The sequence below is a fragment of the Eptatretus burgeri genome, chromosome 15 (genome assembly GCF_056783735.1).
Source record: "Eptatretus burgeri isolate ZD-2024b chromosome 15, Ebu_testis_v1, whole genome shotgun sequence".
NCBI classification, from domain to species: Eukaryota; Metazoa; Chordata; class Myxini; order Myxiniformes; family Myxinidae; genus Eptatretus; species Eptatretus burgeri.
In genome coordinates this window covers 61,816,455-61,844,106 of record NC_140975.1, presented here as the reverse complement: position 1 = coordinate 61,844,106, position 27,652 = coordinate 61,816,455, and the positions used below count along the sequence as shown (strand labels likewise).

General features: G+C 43.0%; 1 protein-coding gene across 4 annotated transcripts in view; it reads right to left on the bottom strand.

Moving 5' to 3' along the window:
- Positions 1 to 27,652, bottom strand: part of LOC147012310 (sodium/calcium exchanger 3-like) — a 281,319-nt gene that overhangs the window by 18,835 nt on the left and 234,832 nt on the right. For all 4 annotated transcript variants that reach the window (XM_085856299.1, XM_085856301.1, XM_085856298.1 and 1 more), the window contains one exon: positions 12,566 to 12,665. In XM_085856299.1, coding sequence (XP_085712425.1) covers positions 12,566 to 12,665 — 100 coding nt within the window. The remainder of the gene's footprint in view (positions 1 to 12,565; positions 12,666 to 27,652) is intronic.

Here is a 27,652-nt window from a genome sequence, read left to right as displayed (position 1 = left end):
AGGTATTTTATGAGGGAATATTACAGGGTGTGCCAAAAACAACCAAACCCATTAAAAAATTCACTATACATTCATTTTTATTCTGAATTACACAGGACTTCAGGAATATGTGCTACATTTTGTGTGACACGGATGTACCAAGTATCAGAACCGTGTCTTGTAAGACATTAGTTTGGTCCTCCGCGAATCACGTGCTCCAAATGTCCACCTCTGTGCTGAATGCATATTTAAACAAGATGGGCGAAGTTGTTTATTACACGCTGATATTCAGCAAATTAGATGGACCGAACTTTCTCTGTGGTTGCATATTTCAGCTCAAAGATGCTTCTCGGGTTATCCTTGTACACATTGTCTTTGAGATATCACCAAAGATAAAATCTAGTGGTCCAATCAGATCAGTGGAATGTGGAGACCACTCGACACTGAAGCGTCGGCCAATCACTCGCTCACCGAAGTCGTTTATCACCCACTCACGGGAATCATTTGTGGTGTGAGGGGTTACCCCATCATGCTGAAATCATTGTTCTTCCCTTTCAAAGCTTCACCTGTGACCAAGAGCAGCCAGAACTCATTCAGCACTTTAATGTAGAGCTCAGAGTTGATGGTCATGGCATTATCATCCTCATCTTCAAACCACAACCATCCAATGATGCCATGCTTGCCCATTCCACACCAGACTCTGCAGTTGACTGAATGAACGGTGCTCTCGCAAACCTCATCAGGCAGTACTGTGCCCCAGTAGACATTGTTCCGTGAGTTGACATGGCCATTAAGGAAAAAGTGAGTCTCGTCGGAGAATCAAACGTCATAAAGAAAACCAGGCTCCTCCTCAATTTTCTCCACAATCCACCGAGCCATTTCAAGGCCGTCGTTTTTGTCTGGGCCAGTGAATTTGTGTCTGACTTGTATTCTCCATGAATAAAGTTTTATGTCATCATGGAGAATCCTCTTGTCATTAGACACAGTCAGTCCTAGTTCTTGGACTGTGTTGGCGAAGCAACTTCTTTGAACTGTTTCTGACCGACTGTTGTGCCCTCTCAATGACCTCAGGAGTGTTCAGCGAAGGGCCTCCAAGAATGAATTGGTCTGTGTTGATTGTGAGTTATCCCATTAATAAATATGGAGTGCTCTGGTGTTTTCCTTTTTCTTGCAGAAAATAATTACAGAGAGTAATCAATCACTTTTTGAGTCACAATGCGAGATAAGGTGTGACTTCGGAAGACATTTATCTGTGAATCAATGAGTAGGCCTTAATGTAGTGTAGTAATAACAAAGGGAGCTCCTGTCTGTTTATGTGTGACACTCAAAAAGTGAAATGAACAAAATGTTCACAACAATCCAGGACATGCCAAGATAAGTAAAATGAGACAGTGTGTTTCAAAAGACACCCTCAAGCACCCTGTCATACATATATAGGGTGTCCCAAAAAAAACATACATACAAACATACAGACAGACAAACAACAATAACGAATAAAGTGGTCACTTATTTTTTTCGTGAAAATATTTTTTCGTGAACCAAAAAGTCGTTTTTCCCATTTAAATGGAAAGAAATGAACCATTTTATGATTGCTTAGATGAGTGAAGTTCAGCAAGTGTTGCACATTTAGCATTTCAGAAAGCAATTGATAAGGTACCATATATAGGGTGTCCCAAAAAAATACACAACTTTTAAAATGCTTCGTTTGATCCTAAAAAAGCAGTAATTTTGTCACGAATGCTTCATTTCTTGTTGCAGAGACCCTGAAGTTTATTTTGATACCAAGCAAGCTCCAGAAAAATGCCAAGACTGACCGTACAATAACGGACGAAAATTGTTGAACTTTGGCACCAGACGAAAAATGTCATACAGGTGCAACGTCTTTACTCGAGACATTTCGGTATCCACTTGCGCCATGCACCAAACTTTCGAACAATAAAGTGCACCATCGCAAAGTTTACCAATGAGGGAACCATCTGTGACCTTCACAAGGGTCACAGTGGTGGGAAGAGGACAGGTCGTAGTGAAGAAAATGTGGAAATGGTGAGACAGGCGGTCGTTCAGAGTCCAAAAAAATCGATTTGACAACTTTCTGCCGAGACAAACATTCATGCCTTTCCATACAAAATTCAAACGGAAACGGTGCTTACTGATCAACAGAAACGCAAACGACTAGACTTTGCAAATTGGTTCTCAGGAAAGTTGGAGGAAGATGCAGACTTCCTCAAAAAACTTCACATGATGGATGAATGCCATGCTCACTTGTCCGGGGAGGTAAACAAGCAAAACCTTCGGTACTGGAGAACTGAAAATCCTGGTAATGCATCAACTGAACTGGTGCCTCGATCTGTTCTCAAAGTCACCATGTGGGTGGCGGTTGGTTGGTATGGGATAATTGGTCCATACTTCTTTGAAGATGACCAGGGACGCACTTTCACGGTAAACCAGAGGAACTATCGCGAAATGATTCAGGAATTCTATCTGCCTGAGCTATGTACACAGGCCGTAGGAGAAACAACCTGATCCAGATGAGAACCCAGTGGTTCCAGCAGGATAGGGCACCGCCCCATACAGCCAGGGAAACAAGGCATTTTCTCAACCAAAATTTTGAGGGCCGCTTTATCTCCCTCTATGAAGACGTTGAGTGGCCACCGTATTCCCCTGACCTTACTCCTCCAGACTTCTTCTTGTGGGGGTATCTCAAGGACAGGATCTATGGAAACCCTTGGCCTCAGACTCTTGATCAGCTGAAGGAAAACATCCACCGAGAAATCCAGAACATTCATCAGGAAACGTTTCCCAAAGTGATGGAGAACATGACAACGCGTTTGCAGGCAGTGATCGGACAACGTGGAGCCTACGTCGAACATGTGGTCGAAAAGAAAACGATGATTCTATACCAAAATTTAAATTTTGGTGGCAATTTTGACATTGGTACAATAAACTTCAACCTTTCAGCTTTCTATCCAACCTTATATCTTTTTAAAGGATGTTATGACCATCCTCTTTGCAGATGAAAAGTTGTATATTTTTTGGGACACCCTGTATGTATGTATATATATATATATATATATATATATATATATATATATATATATATATATATATATATATATGTATGTATGCATATATATATATATTGTTACGGCTGTGGAAATTCGCAGAGCACCAAATGGGTCCTTAGATCAGTTATGTCGATAAGTCTGTGTTCAGATAGATTTCCCCACCGATGTTTAACGGGAAATTATTCGTGTCCCGGGCTGTGATCTTTGAGTTAGCCGTTTTTCTTTTACTGTCGTTATTTTGGACCAACAGCCATTACTACCACCACAAAGCGCCACCATCCACAACAACCACGATCACCACAACCACCTTCTCGTCAACCACCATCTCCACAGACAACGAACAGCTGCCTTCACAACAACCACCGCCACCACCAACACCTTCTCCAACACCACCTTCACACAACCACCTTAACCACAAGCACCCAACCACACCACCATCAAGACCACCATAAAACGCCAGCCATGCCACCATAACGCCAGCCATGCCACCATGACAACGACCACCGTAACCACCACCCCGTTGCAACCTCAGCACGGTTGCGAGAAGCCTAGCATTCATCGGGGGAGAACGGACGATAGCCTCACCCCCCCCCCCAACGAAAAACACGTGCGGAAAGCTATGAAGACATAAAAGAAAGGCCCCGATTCGGCGAGGAAAACGCCCTGTTTCTGGAAGCTTCACACGCGTGCTGGAAGGGAGGAGGGCGAAAGGGGGGGGGGGGTGAGGCACCGTGGATATAAAAGGGCGCGTTGAAAGCGCAGACTGGGGAGTCAGTCAGTCAGTCGGTTGGTCAGTCAGACAGTCGGTCGGTCGGTCGGTCAGTCAGTCTCTGAGTCGTCGGCTGCTGGAGGTTGTGGAGGTGTGTGGAAAGGAGAGAAGGGTGTCATATCAGAGTGGTGGGCAGTGAGTGGAGCCGCGGTAGGGGCCTGGAGAGAGCGGAGCGCAGCGGAGCCAAGGCACGCGGCCTGCCGAGCCGTGATTTACCGTGGGTCGTGGAGACGGGACATCGCGGGTCGCCCCAGCGAGGTGAAGGTAGCCAGCTCGGTCTCACGGAGCCTTTGCGGTATACACGGCTCCATGTTATGAAGACCCCAAGGGGTCCAGTCTACCCCTCGTCTGTCCTGGGGTTTTTCCTTGCTTTTGAATGAATGTTGTGGCGCCATGTCCGTATGCAGAACTGTCGATAAGTGACTGTACATAATAAATAGACGGTGGTAGTTCTTTGTTTTGCTCGTGTTTTGTCCCTTACCCGCATTTGCTTTAAATAACTGCATAACTGCAAGCATGTTTTGCATTGAGTGCATACATGATTGCATACGTGCATTGATTGATACATGACTGCATATGTGTTGTGTGTGAAATAAATGTGCTTGTTTGAATGTTAACCCGTTCGTTGTGTCCTCTTTCTCTAATTGAACTGCCATATTGCACTCGGAATATAGTTGGTTTTTAAATAGCCGGTAAAGTGATCGGGTCCAACGGGGCTCGCGATAACATCCTGCTCGGTTATCCCAAAACGGAGCGAGCTGCTTAAGCGGCTCGTGTCCCAGCAGCCCCGTTGAGGTACAGTCTCTCGGTAGTCTGCCCGCACGATTAATTAGGTATATCAAATTAATTAGAATATTGACTAGGCTGTGGTGTGCTTAAAAACACACCCGTGGCTGGTTTCCGGCGTTGATCCGGAAAGCCGCGACTCGATTGTCCGTTCGGTCGGCGAAGCGACCGCTATTAGTTAAACGCGGTCGCTCGCACGCCGGCGGGCGGAGAATCCACAACAATATATATATATATATATATATATATATATATATACAGTATACAGATGCACATATCTATACACAGTATAATATACATATACATATACAAATTATACATATATATATATATATGTATATACAGTATATATATATATATAGCATGCAGTATACATATGTACATATTTATGAGGCCTGGCGAGGAGGAGTGATGCAAGCGACATTTTTTAATGATTTGATGATGATATGCTCGGATGATAGGGGAAGGGTTAAAATAGTGCTATATGGCATTAACTCCAAAATGGCCGATGTGGCCCTTACATCACTCCTCCTCGCGGCACCTCATATGTATACAGTATATATATATATATATATATATATATATATATATATATATATATATATATATATATATATATATATATATATATATATATATATATATATATATATCTTCTTCTTTTGGCTGCTCCCGTTAGGGGTCGCCACAGCGGATCATCCGTATGATCCGCATAGTGATTTGGCACATGTTTTACGCCGGATGCACTTCCTGACGCAACCCTGGTCGCCTCTTACAACACAGGGATATGGTACACCTATTTTAACCGGGGTATACACCGGCCCAGTACACTGGTACTCATTTCGCCGACCTCGGAAGGCTGCACGTATGCAGGCTGAGTCATCAAATACAAATTTCTGATGTGGGTTGATGTATCAAAATATTCTGATGTATCAAATACAAATTTCATGCAATAAAATGCAAATTAATTATTTAAAAATCATACAATGCGATTTTCAGGATTTTTGTTTTAGATTCCGTCTTTCACAGTTGAAGTGTACCTATGATAAAAATTGCAGACCTCTACGTGCTTTGTAAGTGGGAAAACCTGCAAAATCGGCAGTGTATCAAATACTTGTTCTCCCCACTGTATATATATATATATATATATATATATATATATATATATATATATATATATATATATGTATATATATATATATATATATATATATATATATATATATATATATATATATATATATATATATTTTTTTTACGGATTTTAGAATCCGGTCTGATGAATACATCCACACATCCAGGTCCTCAGACAATTATTTCCTTGAATACATGTTCAGATTAGCCCATCCCCATGTCTAATGGGATCTCAAATGTGATGCATTGAGAAGGGTAAAGGATAGATCCCCTCTCTTACGCGAAACTTTTTTCTTTACGACAGACACGTTCACACACATTTCTTTCACGAGCTCTGATGCCCGCCCTCATTTTTCCTCAGCAACATTCTTTCACGAGCTCTGAAGCCCGCCCCTATTCTTTCTCAACAGCAATATTTCGTGAGCTCCGACGCCTGCCGTTTTTTGAGAGCGCATGGGTCGTCATGGTAACCGTGCCTCAGTGGGACTGGGTGAGCTTGGGGCGGACGGCATCCCGTGGAGACGGCCCGGGGATATAAAAATGAGGAAGAAGTACGTTCTAAGAGAAAAAGTCCGAGGAGAAAAAGTGAGGAGAGAAAGGAAGGGACAAAGCGTTCTGAAGAGAAAAGCGTGAGGAGAAGAAAAGCGAAAGGAGAGAGGAAAAAGCAAAGCGCGAGAGAAGCGAGCAAGAAGTGGGTGTCTGACCAGCGCCGACGAGACAATTCGCCCTTCACCGTGCTTCGGCAAGCGAGCGTGTGGTGTGCGTGTGGGTGTGAGCAGCGCCGCCAACAAGTGAGGCTCGGGTCGATCACCAACAACACCAGGGTCTAAACCCACGACGGTTGATCTCGGTTCCCTCCAGACGTCGACTGGCGTTCAAGGCTGCCCCGCGAGAGGGTGCACGGCAAAGCTGGGTGCTGGTGACGGACGTGACACGCACGCATTTCAGGACGTTTTCGCTCCATGGACGACTCTGGTGAGCGAGACGATTCTCCCCCTCCCCTCCCCCTGAATGATCTGCTGGGTTCCCTTGTCTGTGTTTCACTGAAAGTAAATCAACTCCCAATAAGCATCTGCTCTTTGTCTCTTTCTTGGCATTTTGATTGATTTTGCTTTGAAATTCATTCTTTATTTTCCTCAGAAAATAAAAAGTTATTTTTATTTATTTATTTTGTTATGAATAAATTATTTGTTGATTTCCAACCTGTCCGTGTTTGTCCTTTCCCTTCCATTGGTCTAGCATTGTCCGAACCTAGATAGACTGGGAGGTAATTACCACAGATTTGACCAAAAAATCATCGGCACGCACCAGTGGTTGAAACACTTGGCCGCCATAATTAAAATCTAATCAGATAATATTGGTGCTTTTCCGAGGGTGCGCTCCCCATCAGGTAACCATGTGACCTCTAGTTAAACGGAATAATTAGATGGCGGACACTGGAACTCGTGGTTGACTGGGTGGCGTTCGTGGTTATAAAACAACCCACCGTACCATAATGTTAGTTGTGAGCGGTGGCCCCAGGTCTGGCTCTACCGAGGACAACCGTGGATTAATCCACCTGAGTGACAAGCTGGTGTCTCGGTACCCGTGGCCACAACAACATATATATATATATATATATATATATATATATATATATATATATATATATATATATATATATATATATATATATATGTACATGAGCCTGGTGTGGCTTAGTGATTAAGGCGGTGGCTTGGGATCCTTTGGGTCCTGAGTTCGAGCCCCACTGGCTGCTGAGTTAGCATCAGGGGGGTTGAGTCAGCCTGTCATCCTTCTGAAGGTCGGCGAAATGAACACCAGCATACTGGTAATTATCCCTGCAGGGTCGAAGGCGACTAAAGGGTTGGCGTCAGGAAGGGCATCCGGCCGTAAAAAAACATTGCCACAAGTAAGGGTACCATGATTGGAGCCCACAAAAAGCTGACCCCTGCTCAGGGACAAAGGATTTCAAATGGTGTGATGATGATATATGTACATATATATATATATATATATATATATATATATATATATATATATATATATATATATATATATATATATCAATGTGAACAGCGAAAGGGGGCACAGATGAGGGTGCTGATGGTTGGGGCTGTGGAACTTGCTTGGGGATGTGGACTTAGCTGGCAGTTGCGGCCATTTTGACACGACCTGCGGAGCTCAAACTGGGCTCCCGTAGCTTGTGGCTCTTTCATTGAATGTGTGTGTGTGTGTATATACCTATATATGTATATGTATATGCATATACTATGAGGGGGTATCTGGCAGGAAGAAAATAGAGAAAGGGGGGTAGGAGAGTTGGAGTGCCGGGGGGGGGGGGGGGGAACTGCTGGGTGGGGGCGGGGGGCAGGGGAGCCGGTGGGCACATGAGCAGGGGAACCACTGGGAAGGGGGGCAGGAGATAGGGCAGCGGCTGGGCTGCAGAGGCAGAGAAGGAGGCGCAGGTTAACAGCAACCACGGTCAACAACTAATGAACCCTACACTCCACAATCCCCAATGGGTGGTAAACAGTGCTCACTCACCAGCCATCGAGCCTTTCCATCCAAACACAAACGTCTAGAACACTTTGATGGGTTTTCACAAAACGATTCAATAAGGGCATCATGCCATTTCTGAAGCATGGTGAAGTTGGGAGGGGAGTGTGGGGGGGGGGGTGGGAGGGTGGAGGGGGGCAATGACTGCATAAAATGCTCGAATAAAGTCCATTTCACACTGTTAAGCATCACAATAGCCATAACTCAATGGATTGCAATTCTGTCTTGTTGAAGAAGACATTCCCTCATTCTGAGGGAGCATTGTTACCTCCACCACCAAAGGTGGAAGGAGGTTGTTTTCATCCCCTTTCTGTCTGTTTCTTTGTCTGTTTGTCTGTATTTGTATGCAGGATATCTCAAAAAGTTGTAGATGGATTCGGACGAAACTTTATGGACAGCTTGGGTGTGTGACAAGGACGAATTGATTTGATTTTGGTGAAGATCCGAATCCTTATCTGGATCCGAGAATTATTTAATTTTAAAATTCCCTTCACCATTGAGAGATAGGGCTAAAAACGTCATATGGCATGATATTTCAAAAAGTAATTGGACCCGATATGTTCCACTGGATCAGGCATTGCGTCCCGGAGGTATGCGCTCTACCGAGTGCCCTTCTAGTTGACTCTGTACTTGCACCGCATTCTGTTGACATTGCTCTGAAAACATTTGAAGAAAGTGGCATCGATTACTCAGGAGTTACTCCAGATGGAATCAATCACGGTTCAGTGAAAATATTTCAGTGTTTCGACTGGAAGAATGGCGGTTTGCCGTCAAAATTAATTGAGGACCGGAACACACCTAATGGGACTGGCAATACGGTTGCTCAATATGTAACGGAAAACCATAAAAAGAACATAACTACAAATGAACATAACTACCCCAAAGTTTTGCTAAGTTTAGTTATTCTTATTATAATTCCCGTAATATAATTTATGTATAATAACCTGGAGTCGTTTGCACTATGGATGCATGCAAACATTCATAACAGAGTTGTACAGTTTTGTTTGCAGTACATTACTCGTATTCACTCAACCCACTCGTTAAAACGTTCTCTCATATTTTTGCTTTTTGTAAGTTAAGTTTGGGGTAGTTACATTGCCTCAAGAAAGTCCACACCCCCTTTCAAAAATTTCACCTTTTGTTGCCTTGTAGCCTGTTATTAAATTACATGAAATCAGACTTTTTCCACCTTTATTTACACATCGTAACCCACAACTTCCAAGTGAAAAACAAATTCTACAAATTTCAGAAAATAAATTAAAAATACAAAACTAGAATATCCTGGTTGGATAAGTGTCTACTCCCTTATGATAGCAATTGTAAGTTTGCTCAGGTGTTACAAATCATCTTCAAAATCACAAAGTTAATTGTCCTCTACCTGTGTTAAATTGTCATGATTCTGATTATTTCAGAACAAAATCAGCTGTAAACATACGGAGAGTTAGGGTTAGTGTTAGACAGGACTTGATGATGTAAGGCATGATGTAATGTGTGAGTTTAAACCAATGAGAGCTGGTGACGATGAGGCCACACCCACAAACCGGCACAATATAATTTAGAATTTAATTTAGCGATATCATCATTATTAATGATCATAAAAAAACAAGTAGCCTATGTTCAACAGGAGGTCCAATTTGGTCTACGTGTCAAGTTTGGTGGCAATTTTCCCAGTAGTTTGGGCATGATTGTTGTTTCACACACACATACTGTAGTAGACCAGCTAAAAATCGAAAAGTCCCCTGGAATTTTTTTTGCGGCATCGCTTGTCAATAGCAGGCATCCATTTTGGTTCATTCCATTGTGGCAAGGTAAAAAGAATGTGGGTGGATGCAATCGCCAAATTTCAATTTCAAGGTCATTTTGAAGGTCACCAAGGTCATTGCCGGTCGATTTTGAGATTTTGCCTATTTTGATGAAAGCGGTGCCTATTTTATTGAACATATCAATAAAACCAAAGCTTGTATATTGTAGCAAGTGTATTTTTGCATTGTGAATGGTTCAACTGAAAATATACCTTAATTTATAGAGTTTTAAGAGAATGAAAGGCAAACATTGCCATTTTTCTGTTATATTCTTCTGGGTATTTTACCATGTCCAATGTCACTTTGTTCTCAGTACTACCAGAACTTGCACACCATTAACATGTTCTTATTTTCTTTCCAGTTGGAGATAGGCAGGCTTCCTGCCAAATAAGTACCAGACGTCGTGTATATAGCAGTGTGCTCGGTGTTCTTGTTGATCGTTGTTACATGGTTATAACCACTGTGTTCACTGTATTTTCAGATCGCTAGAAACTTCCACAGCTGGCATCCCGTCATGGTCTTGTTCCATGTTCCAGCACTACTTCAGTACCCACCCGACGAAGCACCCAACGAGCAATGAATTGGTCCCTATGCATGTTTTGCCAAGAAGAGGGCAAAAGAAAAGTTCACAGGGTGGAAACTCTGAAGAAGTCTGCAGAATTGATTGAGCGTTCCAAACTTCACCCGGTGATGAGTTCAATATTGTCAGCAATTTCATTGCCTCAGATGCGAACAAGGCAGATCTTGCAAGGTTCCTTTCTGAGATGATCATGCAGAAGGGCGAAGATCTCCCCGAAAGATGTGAAGTGGTAACAGGAGGTGGATTCTCCAATGCTACCGATGCCAGATCAACAAGAAGGGAAACAGTCAGACTTCATGGCAACCACGAAGTGGCTGATACAAGGCTAATACTCCATTCATATGAGGCAGTCAGTGAAGGATATGAAAGGTTGATGGTCATGTGCAGTGACACAGATGTTTTGCTGCTTCTCCTACACTTCATGCCAACCAGAGCAGCTCAAGTATGGATGGTTTCTGGAACATCAAAGAAGCGGAAGTGCTACCCAATACATGCTGTATCAGACAAACTGCCACAACCTGTTCGGGAAAACTTGCTGAGTTTCCATGCACTAACAGGTTGTGACACAACTTCAGCCTTCAGTGGCCACGGGAAGAAGATGTGCTGGAAAACTTTCCAGTCAGCCACTCCTAGTCAGTGGAATTGGTCGCGATGGAGAACTCGCCCAAGTTGAGCAGTTTGTATGTCATCTGTATGGTGTTCCTGCACAGCCAAGTGTGGATCAAGCCAGATTCCATGTGTTTGGTAAAGCCAAGAAGGGCCTTGATTTGTTGCCTCTGACCAGAGATGCCCTGGATCTGCACAGTAAACGTGCCAATTACCAGGCAAAGATCTGGTTGCAAGCAGATCGAGAATGCATCAGGATACCATCCCCAGTGGACACCGCTGCCTGCGTGAAGGAGAAGACTTGCCTGGTTCCTATCTGGACAAGACTGCCCCCAATTCCAGATGCCTGCCTTTAGCTGATGACCTGTGGGTGCAAATCCAAATGCCAAACAGCTCATTGCACTTGCTTTAAAAAAAGTACTGAAGTGCACTTCTGTATGTGGCTGTGATGTGGTAGAATGTTGTAACCCAGCTGGGCAAGAGATTTTCTATAAAACATGCACATAGTACATTTTAGCCACATTGAAATTGTTGTTGAACTAATCTACAGTAACCTAAGACATAACATTTCAATTTCTCAGCTTGGTTCACTGCCAGTGAGAAACTTGATTACCATAATAGGTACTCAGACTACTGCATTTCTAAACTGTAGTTTTACATTACATTGTGTTGTGCATTTATGTAAATTAAAAAGTTTACATGATGTTTTTGTTGTCTGTGTATGAAAACATGAAACAGAAGAATATATAAAGATATTGGCACCAAAAATGTTTTAATTCTGCCAAAATAAAGGAAAAGGATCATTTTGTCATTTTTTGCTATTTTTACCTTTATAACCTTGAAAATGACCTATAAATTGAGAATCCAGGGTGGCATCCACCCACACCTTTTTCTTTATCCTATGACTCATTGATCTGGCATGGATGCCTGCTATTAACACGAGATGCCCCAAAAAGTGTAATATTCCATGTTGGCTGGCTTACTAACAGACATATGGACAGACAAACACATGGACTTATATTTACAGGATATATATATATATATATATATATATATATATATATATATATATATATATATATATATATATATATATATATATATATATATATATATATATAGTAAAAACCATTGTGTTGCCATATCAGTAATCTCATTTGTGGAACTATTTAAATTCCCCTTATAAAGGACTGCAAAATCGAGGTGATAGAATGGCAGCATAGTGTTCTATAATTGCCCCACTTTATTGGAATCTGATCAACCCTCTTGTGGTTTGCACTTTTACCTGCTCCAACAGTGATGGCATCTTTGAACTGCTCCCGCCACGAGTTGGTGCCCACAACCAGTGCCAGGTTTGTTTTCTTGATGAGCTTGTCAACAGTACTCTGGAGAGCATTCAAACATGTCACTATAAAGAATAGAGACTTTAATGACCTTTAACACCTTCATTATTGTCAATAGTAAGATATCGATGAAGACCAAGTTGGTTAATTTATTAAGGAAAATAATATCATGAGTAGAAAGTCATTCTGTACATCTAATTTTGCATCATTGTCATTGTCCTCCGAGTCATTCTTGTCTACTCATTGTTCCAATTGATCTTTGTCTGAAATTGGTGCATTGATCATCAATCTGCAAAATATCTGAGATCAAAGTCAGTGTTCTGATACTACAATGTCTCAAAGGAATTTCGCATTATTGGAGTGTAATGTGGTAATAAATGTTCAAGGTTGTTGGAAATTTGGTTTGAAATACTGTACACTACGCTTGACGTTTCAGATGGAACGGAAAAGTGGAAGAGTGAAGGTTAACTTGCAGTTTCCTGTGAAAGATGTCACGAAAGTTAGGGAATTTGAATGCCTTTAGTCTTGCTATTACTGCTCTACCGACTACTATTTTCGTATGATGCAAAGCAGAACAGGAATCTGTGACATATTGCTTCATCACGATTCATTGCTCTGCTGAATACCTTCACAGCACAAAATGAGAATGTTTGGTGTGAATGGTGTGAAAGATACATTACTTTTTGCAGCTTCATTGTTCATGGCATATTATCTCATAAACCAACATGCATATATTGATGTGTGTATATCAATAGACATGTACCAATGTACATGTACCAATATGCATACACCAATATACGTGTTCCAAAATACATGTATTGATATGTATGTACTAATAAGCATGTATCAATAGCTATGGACTAATATGCATGTACTAAATATGCATGCATAACAACTACACAATTTCACCTCCAATTGGTTCTTCTGACCACAATCTTGTTAACATCACTTTACTTACCACTACTTCTTCTCATCCGACTGCTCCGACGAAACGCCAGTATTGGCATTTCAATAATGCTGACTGGATTGGTTTACAAAACTTATTTTCTGACTTTCCCTGGAATCCACACATTACACAAATAGCTAAGTCTGCCTCAAAGAAATTCGGAGTCCTGTTGAGATGTCGAAGATTCTTCTCCTCTGAACAGCTGCTCCAACTATATAAAGGATTGATTCGTCCTTGTATGGAGTACTGCTCTTACATCTGCAGAGGTTCCAGCTCCACATACTTACTGGACAGAATTGAATCCAAAGTTATTGGACTTGTCAACTCCACCAGTGTGACCTCAAAACTCGAGCCGCTCAAATTACGCTGCGCAGTAGGCTCTCTTTCTCTTTTCTACAAATATTACTTCGGTTTCTGCTCGCAATAACTTGCTGCTTGTGTACCTCCACCATGAGCGAGACCAAGGAACACTCAACAAGCCACTACATCACATGATTATTGTGTAGCCATTGGCATCTCAAGGGTGGCCGTGACGATGGTTTTTTCTTCCCCTCCACTGCCAAACTCTGGAACTCTTTACCTTCTCATGTCTTCCCAAACAATTATGACCTTCCCCTTTTCAAAAAGCAGATTTTTTTTACTTCCTCAAAAACTTTGAGACTATTCTCTCTTTCCTTACTTTTCTATCAATGCAGTTCTTTCATTCGGCTTGGCCTCGATGAGAACTATTTCGTCAGTAACTGAAGACTTTAACATTAAAATAATAATAATAATAATAATATTAATAATAATAATAATAATAATAATAATAATAATCTCCATCCATCAATGGGGACCATATTCTGTGCAGAGTATTGTTGCTGCTAAAGCAGTCTCCTGGATTTTTGGGCACAATCCTGGACAGATCACCACTCCAACACAAGATACTCAATCATCTCAGCAAGCTGGTACTCATTTTGCCAACCTCAGAAGGATGACCGGCTGAGTCAACTCTACCTGGTATAATTAAACAGCCAATCATGATTTTAACTCAGGACCCGAGGATCCCAAGCCCACCAACCGAACCAGGCATATGTATTGATAGTGTATATGCACGTGCTAATATGCATGTGCTAGTATATGCATGTACTGAGATGCATGTACTAATATATGCATGTACTCATATATGTGTGTACTAATATGCATGTCCTAATATATGTGTGTACTAAAATGCATGTACTAATATGCATGTACTAATATATGCATGTAATAAAATGCATGTATTCATGTGCATGTATATGCATGTATGTGTGTACTCATATGCATGTCCTCATATATGCATGTACTAAAATGCATGCACTCATATATGTGTGTACTAATATGCATGTCCTAATATATGCATGTACTAAAATGCATGTACTCATATATGTGTGTACTAATATGCATGTCCTAATATTTGTGTGTACTAAAATGCATGTACTAATATGCATGTACTAATATATGCATGTGCTAACATGCATGTGCTAATATATGCATGCACTAATAAATGCATGTGCCATTATGCATGTACCATACTAATATATGCATGTACTAATATGCATGTGCTAAGATGCATGTAGTAATATATGCATGTACTAATATATGCATGTACTAATATGCATATGCTAATATGCATGTACTAACATATGCATGTGGTAATATGTGCATGTACTAATATGCATGTGCTTATATGCATGTACTAATATATGCAAGCACTAACATATGCATGTGCTAATATGCATGTACAAATATATGCATGTGCTAACATGCATGTGCTAATATATGCATGTTCTAATATGCATGTGCTAATATGCATGTACTAATATATGCATGTACTAATATATGCATGAACTAACATGCATATGCTAATATGCATGTACTAACATATGCATGTGCTAATATATGCATGTACTAATATATGCATGAACTAACATGCATATGCTAATATGCATGTACTAACATATGCATGTGCTAATATATGCATGTACTAATATGCATATGCTAATATGCACGTACTAACATATGCATGTGAAAATCTTCTTCTTCTTCCTCTTTCGGCTTGCTCCCGTTAGGGGTCGCCACAGCGGATCAACCGTCTCCATTTCGCCCGATCCTCCACATCTTCCATTGACACTACAACCACCCGCATGTCCGTCCTCACCATATCCATGAACCTCTTCTTTGGCCTTCCTCTTCTCCTCCTGCCTGGCAGCTCCATCTTCAACAACCTTCTCCCGATATACTCCGTTTCCCTCCTGTGCACATGTCCAAACCATCTCAATCTCGCCTCTCTCACTTTGTCTCCAAACCGTCCTTCCTGCGCTGTCCCTCTAATACACTCATTTCTTATCCTATCCATCCTCGTCACTCCCAACGAGAATCGCAGCATCTCTAACTGTGCCACCTCCAGCTCCGCTTCCTGTCTTTTTGTTAGCGCCACCGCCTCCAAACCATACAACATAGCTGGTCTCACTACCGTCTTATATACTTTCCCCTTCACTCTTGCAGCTACCCTTCTGTCACAAATCACTCCTGCAACTCTTCTCCACCCACTCCATCCTGCCTGCACTCTCTTTTTCACTTCTCTACCACACTCTCCGTTACTTTGGACAGTTGATTCCAAGTATTTAAACCCATCCACCTTCCCCACCTCAACTCCTTGCAACCGCACCATACCACCACCCTCCCTCTCATTTACGCACATGTACTCTGTCTTACTCCGACTGACTATCATTCCCCTTCTCTCCAGTGCGTACCTCCACCGCTCGAGGCTCGCCTCAGCCTGCTCCCTACTCTCCCTACAGATCATGATGTCATCCGCGAACATCATAGTCCATGGGGACTCCAGTCTGATCTCATCCGTCAACCTGTCCATCACCATTGCAAACAGGAAAGGGCTCAGAGTCGATCCTTGGTGCAATCCCACTTTTAACTTAAACCGGTCCGTCATTCCTACCGCACACCTCACCGCTGTCACACTGTCCTCATACATATCCTGCACGCTCCTCACATACTTTTCCACCACTCCCGACTTCCTCATACAATGCCACAACTCCTCTCTTGGCACCCTATCATAAGCTTTCTCTAAATCCACAAACACACAGTGTGACTCCTTCTGGCCTTCCCTATACTTCTCCATCAACATTCTCAAAGCAAACATCGCATCAGTGGTGCTCTTTCCTGGCATTAACCCATATTGCTGCTCACAGATCGTCACCTCTCCTCTCAACCGAGCTTCCACTACTCTTTCCCACAACTTCATGGTGTGGCTTAACAACTTTATCCCTCTGTAATTTCCACAGCTCTGCACATCACCCTTATTCTTGAAAATCAGAACCAGTACACTAAATCTCCACTCCTCCGGCATCCTCTCACTTTCCAAGACTTTATTAAACAATCTGGTTAACAACCCCACTGCCATCTCTCCTAAGCACTTCCATGCCTCCACTGGTATACCATCTGGGCCAACCGCCTTTCCACTTTTCATCTTCTTCATAGCAGTCCTCACTTCATCCTTACTGATCCACCTCACTTCCAGATTCACTATCTCCAGCTCTTCCAACCTTCTCTCTCTCTCATTTTCTTCATTCATCAGCTCCTCAAAGTACTCCATCCACCTTCTCAACACACTCTCCTCGCTCGTCAGCACATTCCCATTTGCGTCCTTTATCACCCGAACCTGCAGCACATCCTTCCCAGCTCGGTCCCTCTGTCTTGCCAATCAGTATAAATCCTTTTCCCCTTCTTTTGTATCCAACTTCTCATACAGCTCGTCATATGCCTTTTCCTTGGCCCTTGCCACCTCTCTTTTTGCCTTTCGCCGCCACTCCTTGTACTCCTGCCTACTTTCTTCATCTCTCTGACTATCCCACTTCTTTTTCGCCAACCCCTTCTTCCTTATACTTTCCTGTACTTCCTCATTCCACCACCAAGTCTCCTTATCTTCCTTCCTCTGTCCAGATGTCACACCAAGTACTTTCCTAGCTATCTCCCTCACAACTTCTGCTGTCGTTGCCCAATCATCCCACCCATCTTTACCACCATCCAACGCCTGTCTCACCTCCTCCCTAAATTTCACGCAACAGTCTTCCTCCTTCAGCTTCCACCATCTGGTCCTTGGTTTAAACCTCACTCTCTTCCTCAACCTCACCTCTAAAATCATCCTACAGCCCACCAATCGATGCTATCGAGCTAGACTCTCCCCTGCCACTACCTTACAGTCACTAATCTCTTTCAGGTTGCATCTCCTGCTTAAGATGTAATCCACCTATGTGCACTTTCCTCCACTCTTGTATGTCACCCTGTGTTCCTCCTTCTTCTTGAAATACGTATTTACCACTGCCATTTCTATTCTTTTTGCAAACTCTACCACAATTTGCCCTTCCACATTTCTCTTGTTGAGACCGTACCTACCCATCAACTCCTCATCCTCTTTATTCCCTTCCCCAACATTCCCATTGAAATCTGCTCCAATCACCACTCTTTCATCCTTGGATACACTCTCCACCACTTCATCTCTCACTCCAGAAATCTTCTTTATACTCCATCTCACACCCCATATGTGGGGCATATGCACTGATGACATTCATCATCACCCCTTCAATTTCCAACTTCACACTCATCACTCAGTCAGACACTCTCCTCACCTCCAATACCCTCTTGACATAATCTTCCTTCAGGATTACCCTGACACCATTTCTCCTCCCATCCACACCATGGTAGAACAGTTTGAAACCACCTCCAATGTTCCTAGCCTTACTCCCCATCCACTTGGTCTCTTATACACACAGTATGTCCACCTTTCTTCTCTCCATCATATCAGCCAACTCTCGCCCTTTGCCAGTCATAGTCCCAACATTCAGAGTTCCAACTCTCACCTCCACACTTCTACCCTTCCCCCTCTCCCACTGCCTCCGGACTCACCTTCCCCGTCTCCTTCTCCTCCTTTGCCCAGCAGTAGCACAATTTCCACTGGTACCCTGCTGACCACCGGTACCGGTGGCGATCGTTGGTAACCCGGGCCTCGACCGATCCGGTATGGAAATTCGTTTTGTTGTCCGTCCGCATAATGATTTGGCATAGGTTTTTACGCCGGATGCCCTTCCTGACGCAACCCTGGTCGCCTCTTATGACACACAGGGATATGGTACATCTATTCTAACCAGGGCATACACCGGGCCCAGTACAACTGGTACTCATTTCGCCGACCTTGGAAGGATCGCAGGCTGAGTCAACCCCCTGGTGTTTTCGACTTGGTTTATATATACATATATATGTATGTATGTATATATGTATATGTATATATATATATATATATATATATATATATATATATATATATATATATATGTATATGTATATATATATATATATATATATATATATATATATATATATATATATATATATACAACATACATACATACATACATACATATATTAATTCAGTGTCCCAACGGGGCTTGAACTCAGGACCTTTTGGGTCCCAAGCCACTGCCCTAACCACTGCGCCAACACCAGGCTTCATATGCATGTGATATGCAATATTAGTGCATGCATATATTAATTCATGCATATTTTTCACAATATGCATGAATTAATATATGCATGTACTAATATATGCATGTGCTAAGATGCATGTGCTAATATGCATGTACTAATATGCATGTACTAATATGCATGTCCCAATATGCATGAACTAATATGTATGTGCTAATATGTGCATGTGCTAATATATGCATGTACTAACATGCATGCACTAATATGCATGTGCTAATATCCATGTACTAATATGCATGTGCTAACATGCATGTACTAATATATGCATGTGCTAACATGCATGTACTAATATATGCATGTGCTAACATGCATGTGCTAATATATGCATGTACTAATACACATGTGCTAAAATGCATTTACCAATATGCATGTGCCAATATGCATGTACTAATATATGCATGTACTAATATGCATGTGCTAACATGCATGTGCTAATATATGCATGTACTAATATGCATGTGCTAAAATGCATTTACCAATATGCATGTGCCAATATGCATGTACTAATATATACATGTACTAATATGCATGTGCTAAGATGCATGTAGTAATATATGCATGTACTAATATATGCATGTACTAATATGCATATGCTAATATGCATGTGTTAACATATGCATGTGCTAATATATGCAAGTACTAACATATGCATGTTCTAATATATGCATGTGCTAATATGCATGTACTACCATATGCATGTGCTAATATGCATATGCTAATATGCATGTACTAACATATGCATGTGCTAATAAATGCATGTACTAATATGCATGTGTTAATATATGCATGTACTAATACGCATGTGCTAAAATGCATTTACTAATATGCATGTGCTAATATGTATGTACTAATATGTATGTACTAATATAAGCATGTACTAATATATGCATGTACTAATATGCATGTACTAATATATGCATGTACTGATATGCATGTACCAATATATGCGTGTACTGATATGCATTTACTCAAGGCGCTGTCACACATTGACGATTTAGCCAGCAATGGCAACGTGTAAAAATGTATGTAAAACGTTGGCGTACGCTGAAATTTTGATGCTTTTTAAAGTTTTGGTCGTATGCATAACGAATTAGTAATGTGAACAGAACGTTTCGTTGTCTTATAGATAACTTATACCAACGAATGCTTAGCCTGTTCTCGGCGTTCACAACCTATGCCCAACGATAGTTTAACTTAGGCATAGCACGCTGCACGTATCGCCGACGATCACGTGGCGTAGCCTGTTAAAAACCTGCCGCTCGCCGATTTAAATCATAACCGCCTGAGAATTGGAAGTGTCAACATCGCAGTCACACCTTGACGATTTAGCCAGCGTATGCTGACCTCTGAAGAATTTGCCGAACCAAACTGGCACACGTCGAATACGTTATGGGGAAGTTGTGTATACGTTAAGAGCATGCTGAAAAACGATGAAGTACGCTGTCACATTTCGTGGTACGTCTCGTACGTCGTGAAATTTCAAGCATGCTGAAAATTTTACGACATACTCGCCGTATGGCTCACAAGTTCCGCTACGCTGGGAATAAGTTGTCGACACGTTACGCGATCGTTGACACACGTCGACACACGTTCCTTGTAAGTTACTCATAAGTCGAAACACGTCGAGGTAATGTTTAGCAGACCCGAAACTTATTTTCTCCGTCAAGGCACATTTTCTTTTTTTCTCCTTGGCTCCATGAAGGCACGTGACGAAATATCTGAAGTTGTTGTTGTTGTTGTTGTTGTTGTTTTTTTGTCTTTTTTTTAGTCTATCACGAATTTTAAAATATATTCGGACATTTTCTTTTAAGTTTCGACGTCGACGTGACAATATCCTCAAACAGAAAATATTCACAGAGGAGGAACTAAGAATAAGACATGAGCAAACTGAAGAGGCAATCAGACATGACGTATCGGCACGTGACGAAATATCGGAAGTTATTGTTGTTGTTTTTTTAACGCTGCCAATACGCCATTATACGGTAGCTGTAAATTAGAAACACGTTCAGTAAGTTCTGTGGTCGTCCGGAAGACGTCAATCAAATACGTCGACATACGTCAATATGCGTTGGAGGTACGTTACACATAGGTTCAAAGCATGTTACTCATAGGTTAGAAATAAGTTTTGGGTACGCTAAGCATTACCTCAACGTGTTTCGACTTATTAGTAACTTACAAGTAATGTGCCTCAATGTGTGTCAACGATCACATAACGTGCCTGGACGTGTGTCAACGATCGTGTAACGTGCCTACAACATGTTACTCATAGGTTAAAAATAAGTTTCGGGTACGCTAATCATTACCTCGACGTGTTTCGATTTATGAGTAACTTACAAGTAACGTGTGTCGACGTGTGTCAACGATCGCATAACGTGCCTACAACTTATGGCCAGCGTAGCGGAACGTGTGAGTCATACGCTGGCACACGTAAAATTTCAAGCATGCTAAAATTTGAGGACAACCGCAAAGTACAACGATGAAAGCCAGCGTACTACGACATATGGCAGTGTTTTTCAGCGTGCTCTTAACGTATACAAACTTACCCATAACGTATTCGACGTGTGCCGGCGTTTTAGCCCAATTTTGCATATGTCAGGCATACATTGGCTAAATCGTCAAGGTGTGACAGGGCCTTTATATATGCATGTACTAATATATGCGTGTACTAATATGCATGTACTAATATATGCGTGTACTAATATATACGTGTACTAATATGTATGTACTAATATATGCATGTACTAATATGCATGTACTAATATGCATGTACTAATATATGCATGTGCTAAAATGCATGCACAGATATATGCATGTATTAATACGCATGTACCAATCATCATGTTCAAATAAGCAGGTACCAATATGCATATTCCAGGATATTTACTGTGACATATACAGCAGAAGTTATATTGTTTTGGCATTCAGATAACAATCCCAGAGAAGAAATGATCCTAAAACAAGAGTGAGAATTGCTTTGCATTACACGACCCCCGACCGATGTGATATTTTCTCAGTCCAAAAATGGTATAACTGTGAAAAAATGACCAAATGCCCTGAAACCCGAACTTGTTCTGTAACTTATCATAATAAAACCAGGCACCAAGTTTCAGTTGACTTTGTAAAAGGGTATGGGGGAAAAGTCTGAAGAACCACAGGTGGGACGGAAGTACAGACAGAAATCAAACTTGTCGTCCCCTCCGGTGAAACCGGGAGGGGAGTAATAAGACCCCTTCCTTTGACAAGGATCAGTGGTTAAACTACTCAAACTATTCCACATGTTCAGGCGAAAACTGCAAGTGGTCTCCTCAGACTGGCCCAGCCGTTTTCGATTTTAAAAATATCCCACCTACACAAGACCTGGTGCTGGCTTAATGGTCAAGGTAGCTGGTTTAACATCCTAAAGTCTTGAGTTCAATCCCCTGTTGTTTTGAATAACTGTGCTTTCATTCTTCAAAACTTCTAACATTGGAGGTTTCTCGACTGTACAATTATTAATGTAACTTATGATGCAAGCACTTTGTTGTGAAGTTTCAAATTTTCCACCAAAACACTTCACATACAAGATTCTATAATTATGAGGATTATGCAAAAAAAAAATTTTAAAATTATTTTATGAGGATGTTTATATCAAGTGCAGAGGCAAGATAAGGCAGTGTGCAGACTGGGTTTGAATCTTGACTCAGCTACAAACTGTCATCCTGGTATCTCGCAGGCAGGCCAAGGCCTCAATGTGCGTGCTGTCCCTCCGATCGACGTTAAACTGGGCATCCTTCCACCAGCCATATTTGGTGGACGTTAAAGATTGCGAAGGGTATGTGATCTATCGCTGGCAAACTGAACAAATTACAAATCCCTGCCACCTTCAGTCAAGTATCCTATGTCGGAGTGGTGACCTGTTCAGGATTGGTTCTCGCTGAGAGATTTCTCAATATGCCTCAGAGCAATGTAAAGAGTATGTGCCTCAAATCAATAATTGCACTCCACAATGCAGCTCCACCAGGTCGTGCTTTCGTTGAATTTTTTTACAGCTCCATATTTGTCGGAATGGAATGGAGAGAGATGAAAACTGTTCGATATCACCTTCGCCCGTTCCATGACTCACAAGCTTGGGCAGTAAAACCTGGTGCAGGGTTCAGCACAGTGTGTGTTAATCATGTGTATGTACTGTATCTCCGATTCCATGAGCAGAAGAAGGTTTTTCTTCCATAACTGTTATTTCAAAATCCCTCCAGGTAACCTATTTATTGGGGAGCAATTATCAAATCTAATAAAATTTTCAAACAGTTGTTCAGCAAATTGGCTCCATCTTACAATTTGGAGACTTAAAGTCACCCCATAGCAATTCTTTCCATTAACCATGGATTTTAAGCTTTGTAGCTTTGTCACAGTTGGGATGAAGGAAATTGTGTTGATTTTGTGTTTTTAGTGGCGACCATTCATCTGGAAACTGCGGGAATATCTGAGTGGAGCAAGTTGGAGTGCCCCAAGGCAGTGTTGGACCAGTCTTGTTCCTCATATACAGTATAAAAATGTAAAAACATAGAGGAATGAAATCTTATGTCAGGTCAGGTTCGATCTGTGACCTGCTACAGGTACCATGTAAACCTGTACTAACCTGTTCCATGGTCGGGTTGTCGGCGACTAAACCGTCTCCCCCACCAGGTTTTCTGGTGAGGAGGGTGTTTGGATATGGACACCCAGCAGGATTAAAAACAAAACCTGCCAAAGGGCGGACGAGCTCCTTGTGAGCCAACGGCCATCCATATCTAGTGCCCAACTGTGTCTGCGGACGTCCTCCTGCAGTTGAGTTACTTCTTTTTAGGAGGTTGGTGGCAGGATTTGCACTCCGGCCACCATAAAAGCCTTCATTCCGCAAAACGCAAAAACGCAAAAAAATCTGAAAGCCCACTCCGTGGGAGTACCTCCTGTGCAGCTTCCCTTCGCAAGGCAGCTCACCGGATGACGGGATTGGGGCAAAGCCTTCGGGACCCCCAATCTTTGATGATAGGAGGGAAACCACGGGGTAACATCCCTGGGTCAGATTGCGGGAGAGTGTGTCGGAGTGGTGCTGAGGTGTCGTCCACCAAACGGCGGTCTCCTTGGGTTAACCTGAGGCGGTCCCTTTGGGTGGGTGCCTGGAATGTCCTATCCCTAAGAGAGGATGATCACCTGTCTCTGTTATGATCTGAGCTCAAGCGTTTGGACATCGGGATTGTAGCTCTCTCTGAGGTTCGGAGACCGGACTGCGGCGAGATAATGGTGGGTGGTTACACCTACTATTGGTCTGGTCGCTCTGATGGTTACCATACCCAAGGAGTTGCTGTAGCTGTGTCCAATAAGCTGACCCCAATGATAATTGAGGTAACACCGGTCAACGAGCGTATTATGAGATTAAGGATTCGTCACTCCTTAGGTGTCATTTCCCTGGTCTCTGTTTATGCTCCGACTGAGGCGAGTGATCTCACCATGAAAGACACATTCTACGCCACACTCGAGTCTGTGGTTGATCAGTGCCCCAGACGAGATGCATTTCTAGTCTTGGGGGATTTCAATGCATCGACTGGAACTGATCGGGATGGTTATGAGGTGTGTGTTGGTCCCTATGGGTCAGGAACTATGAACCAGAATAGCACTAAGTTCCTTGACTTTGCAAGAAGTCATGGACTTAGGGTGGCTGGTTCATGGTTTCAGCACCCACAAGCTCATCGCTGGACTTGGTATTCCAACGCTGGCGGTGTGGCAAAGGAGATTGATCATGTCCTCATTGACGGTCGTTGGAGGATGATCCAGAACTGCAGGGTCTACCAGAGTGCTCAGTTCCTCAATACTGACCACAGGCTTGTTGTAGCAACTCTAAAGCTGCAACTTAAGTCCTGGAGAATGGTACCATCCCAGCCTAGGTTGGATGTTGCCAAGCTCAGGGATGAGAGAGTAGCTGAGGAGTTTGCGAACAGGCTGAGTGGACACTTGGGGGGTCTGGGTGCTTTGGGGGGTCCTGAAGAGTTGTGGAACGCCTTCAAGACCACCGTCCTTGATGTTGCCGGTGGATGCCTTGGAGCTCACCGCAGGGCAAAGAAGAATTTTGTCTCTCAAGGGACACTGGATACCATTGACCAGAGTCGCAGGGCCAGGCTGAATGGCAGAGCTGAGCTGTTCAGGGAGCTGAGGCGTAAAACTGTACGTGCACTGAGGGTGGACAAGGAGGTCTATGTGCGAGGAATCTGTGAGGGGGTAGAGCATCACCTGTGGACAGGTGATTCTCGTCCCGCTTACAGGGGAATTTGCGCATTACGTTCATCCAAGCCCATCCCTCGGAGCACTACAGTTCGAGCAGAGAGTGGTAGGCTCTTGACAGAGGAGTCTGAAGTGAAGGCCCGCTGGGCTGATTACTTTGAGCGGTTGTACCGGGCTGATCCCCCAGCTGTCGAGTTGGACGTCAAGGGTGTTACAATCCCTGTTGCTGACCCTCGAATCAACTGTGGTCCACCTTCGCTTGTGGAAACACGGGCTGCGGTGAACCAGTTGAAACGGGGAAAAGCTCCAGGGATCTGTGGCATCCATGCCGAACTTCTCAAGGCTGGTGGAAATGCTGCACTCGTGTCGTTGCATGCAGTTTTGTGCTCTGCCTGGAACACAGGCATCATCCCAACTGACTGGAAGAGGGGCCTTGTTGTCCCTCTCTGGAAAGGGAAGGGTGATCGCCAAGACTGCAACAACTACCGAGGGGTGACGCTGCTCTCAGTGCCGGGCAAGGTCTTTGCTCGGATAATTATTGATAGGGTTCGCCACCATCTGCTTGAGCACCAGCGTCCAGAGCAGTCAGGCTTTACACCAAAGAGGTCAACGATTGACCGTATCCTTGCACTTCGTGTCCTCACCGAACGCAGACGAGAGTTTCGGCAGGGGCTGCTTGCAGCCTATGTTGATCTCTGTAAAGCGTTCGATTCCGTGAATCGGGATGTCCTCTGGAGGATTCTTGGTCTTCGTGGGGTGCCACCAAAACTGATCGATCTGATGTCTGAACTCTACTCTGGTACTGAGAGTGCTGTGAAGTGTGGTGGTACCATCTCTGACTTATTTCCAGTTGTTACTGGAGTTCGTCAGGGATGTGTACTTGCCCCCACACTTTTCAGCACTTGTATGGACTGGATTTTAGGGAGGATGTCGGAGAGATCAAGTTGCGGTGCATCGTTTGGGAATGTCAAGATCTCGGACCTTGATTTTGCAGATGATGCAGTCATCTTTGCGGAGACTTTAGACATCCTCTTGGGGGCCCTCGAGGTGCTGAATGAGGAGTCGGAGCCGTTGGGATTACGGGTTTCTTGGGTCAAAACTAAGATCCAGGCTTTCGGTGACATCTTGGATGCTGCTGTCCTGTCTGTGTCTGTTTGTGGTGAGGATGATGAGGTCGTGGAGAGATTCACTTACCTTGGCAGTGATATTCATGTCTCTGCTGGCTGTGAGTCAGAGGTCAATAGACGTCTGGGTCGGGCCTGGGGAGTCATGGATTCACTGGATCATGGGGTGTGGCGCTGCCGGTACCTGTGCGGGAGGACGAAAGTCCGAGTCTTCAGGTCCTTGGTACTTCCAGTCTTGCTCTATGGGTGCGAGACTTGGACTCTGACCAAGGATCTGAGACGGAGACTTAATTCCTTTGGTACCAGGTCTCTTCGGAAATCCTTGGCTATCGCTGGTCGGATTTTGTGTCCAACGAGCGGTTGCTGAGAGAGACTCGGATGAGATTTGTTACCTGCATAGTCCGTGAGCGTCAGTTGCGGCTGTATGGACATGTGGCTCGTTTTCCTGACACTGATCCTGCTCACCAGATTCTCTCAGCGAGGGAGTCTCATGAGTGGAGGAGGCCAGTGGGCCGACCACGTGCCTCATGGTTGCAACAGGTTGACCATCATCTCAAGGAGATGGGGATGGGCCTGGCATCTGCCTGGGGGATGGCCAGACGGAGGCCCCTGGAGTACCGGCGGAAAGTGGACGCAGCGACGCGCTGTTCTGGCACATGCTCCCTTACCTGACCTGATGAAATCTCAAAAAACAACCCAACAAGGTAGGAATGACACCACATTACGATACCACAATACGACACCGCAATACTCCTATGGATTACCATCACGACATCTTTCGACGTTTTACATTTGTTGTGAGATTGTGATGGATGAAGAAGAATTAAGAAGAAGAAGAACAACAACAACAATGAAGAATGACACCACATTACGATACCACAAAACGACAGCACAATCCTCCTATGGATTAGCATCATGATATCTTTTGAGCTTTTACTTTTATTGTGGGATTGTGTTGGAACAATGTGAAAAAAATGTTGTGATGGTAAACCAAAAGAGGATTGTTGTGGACGGTGTCGGCATCATGTTGTATTGTGGCATCATGTTAACTTCATTGTTATTTTTCTTCTTCTTCGTTCTTCATTGTTCTTCTTCATCCATCACAATCCCACAACAAAGGTAAAATGTCAAAAGCTGTCGTATTATGT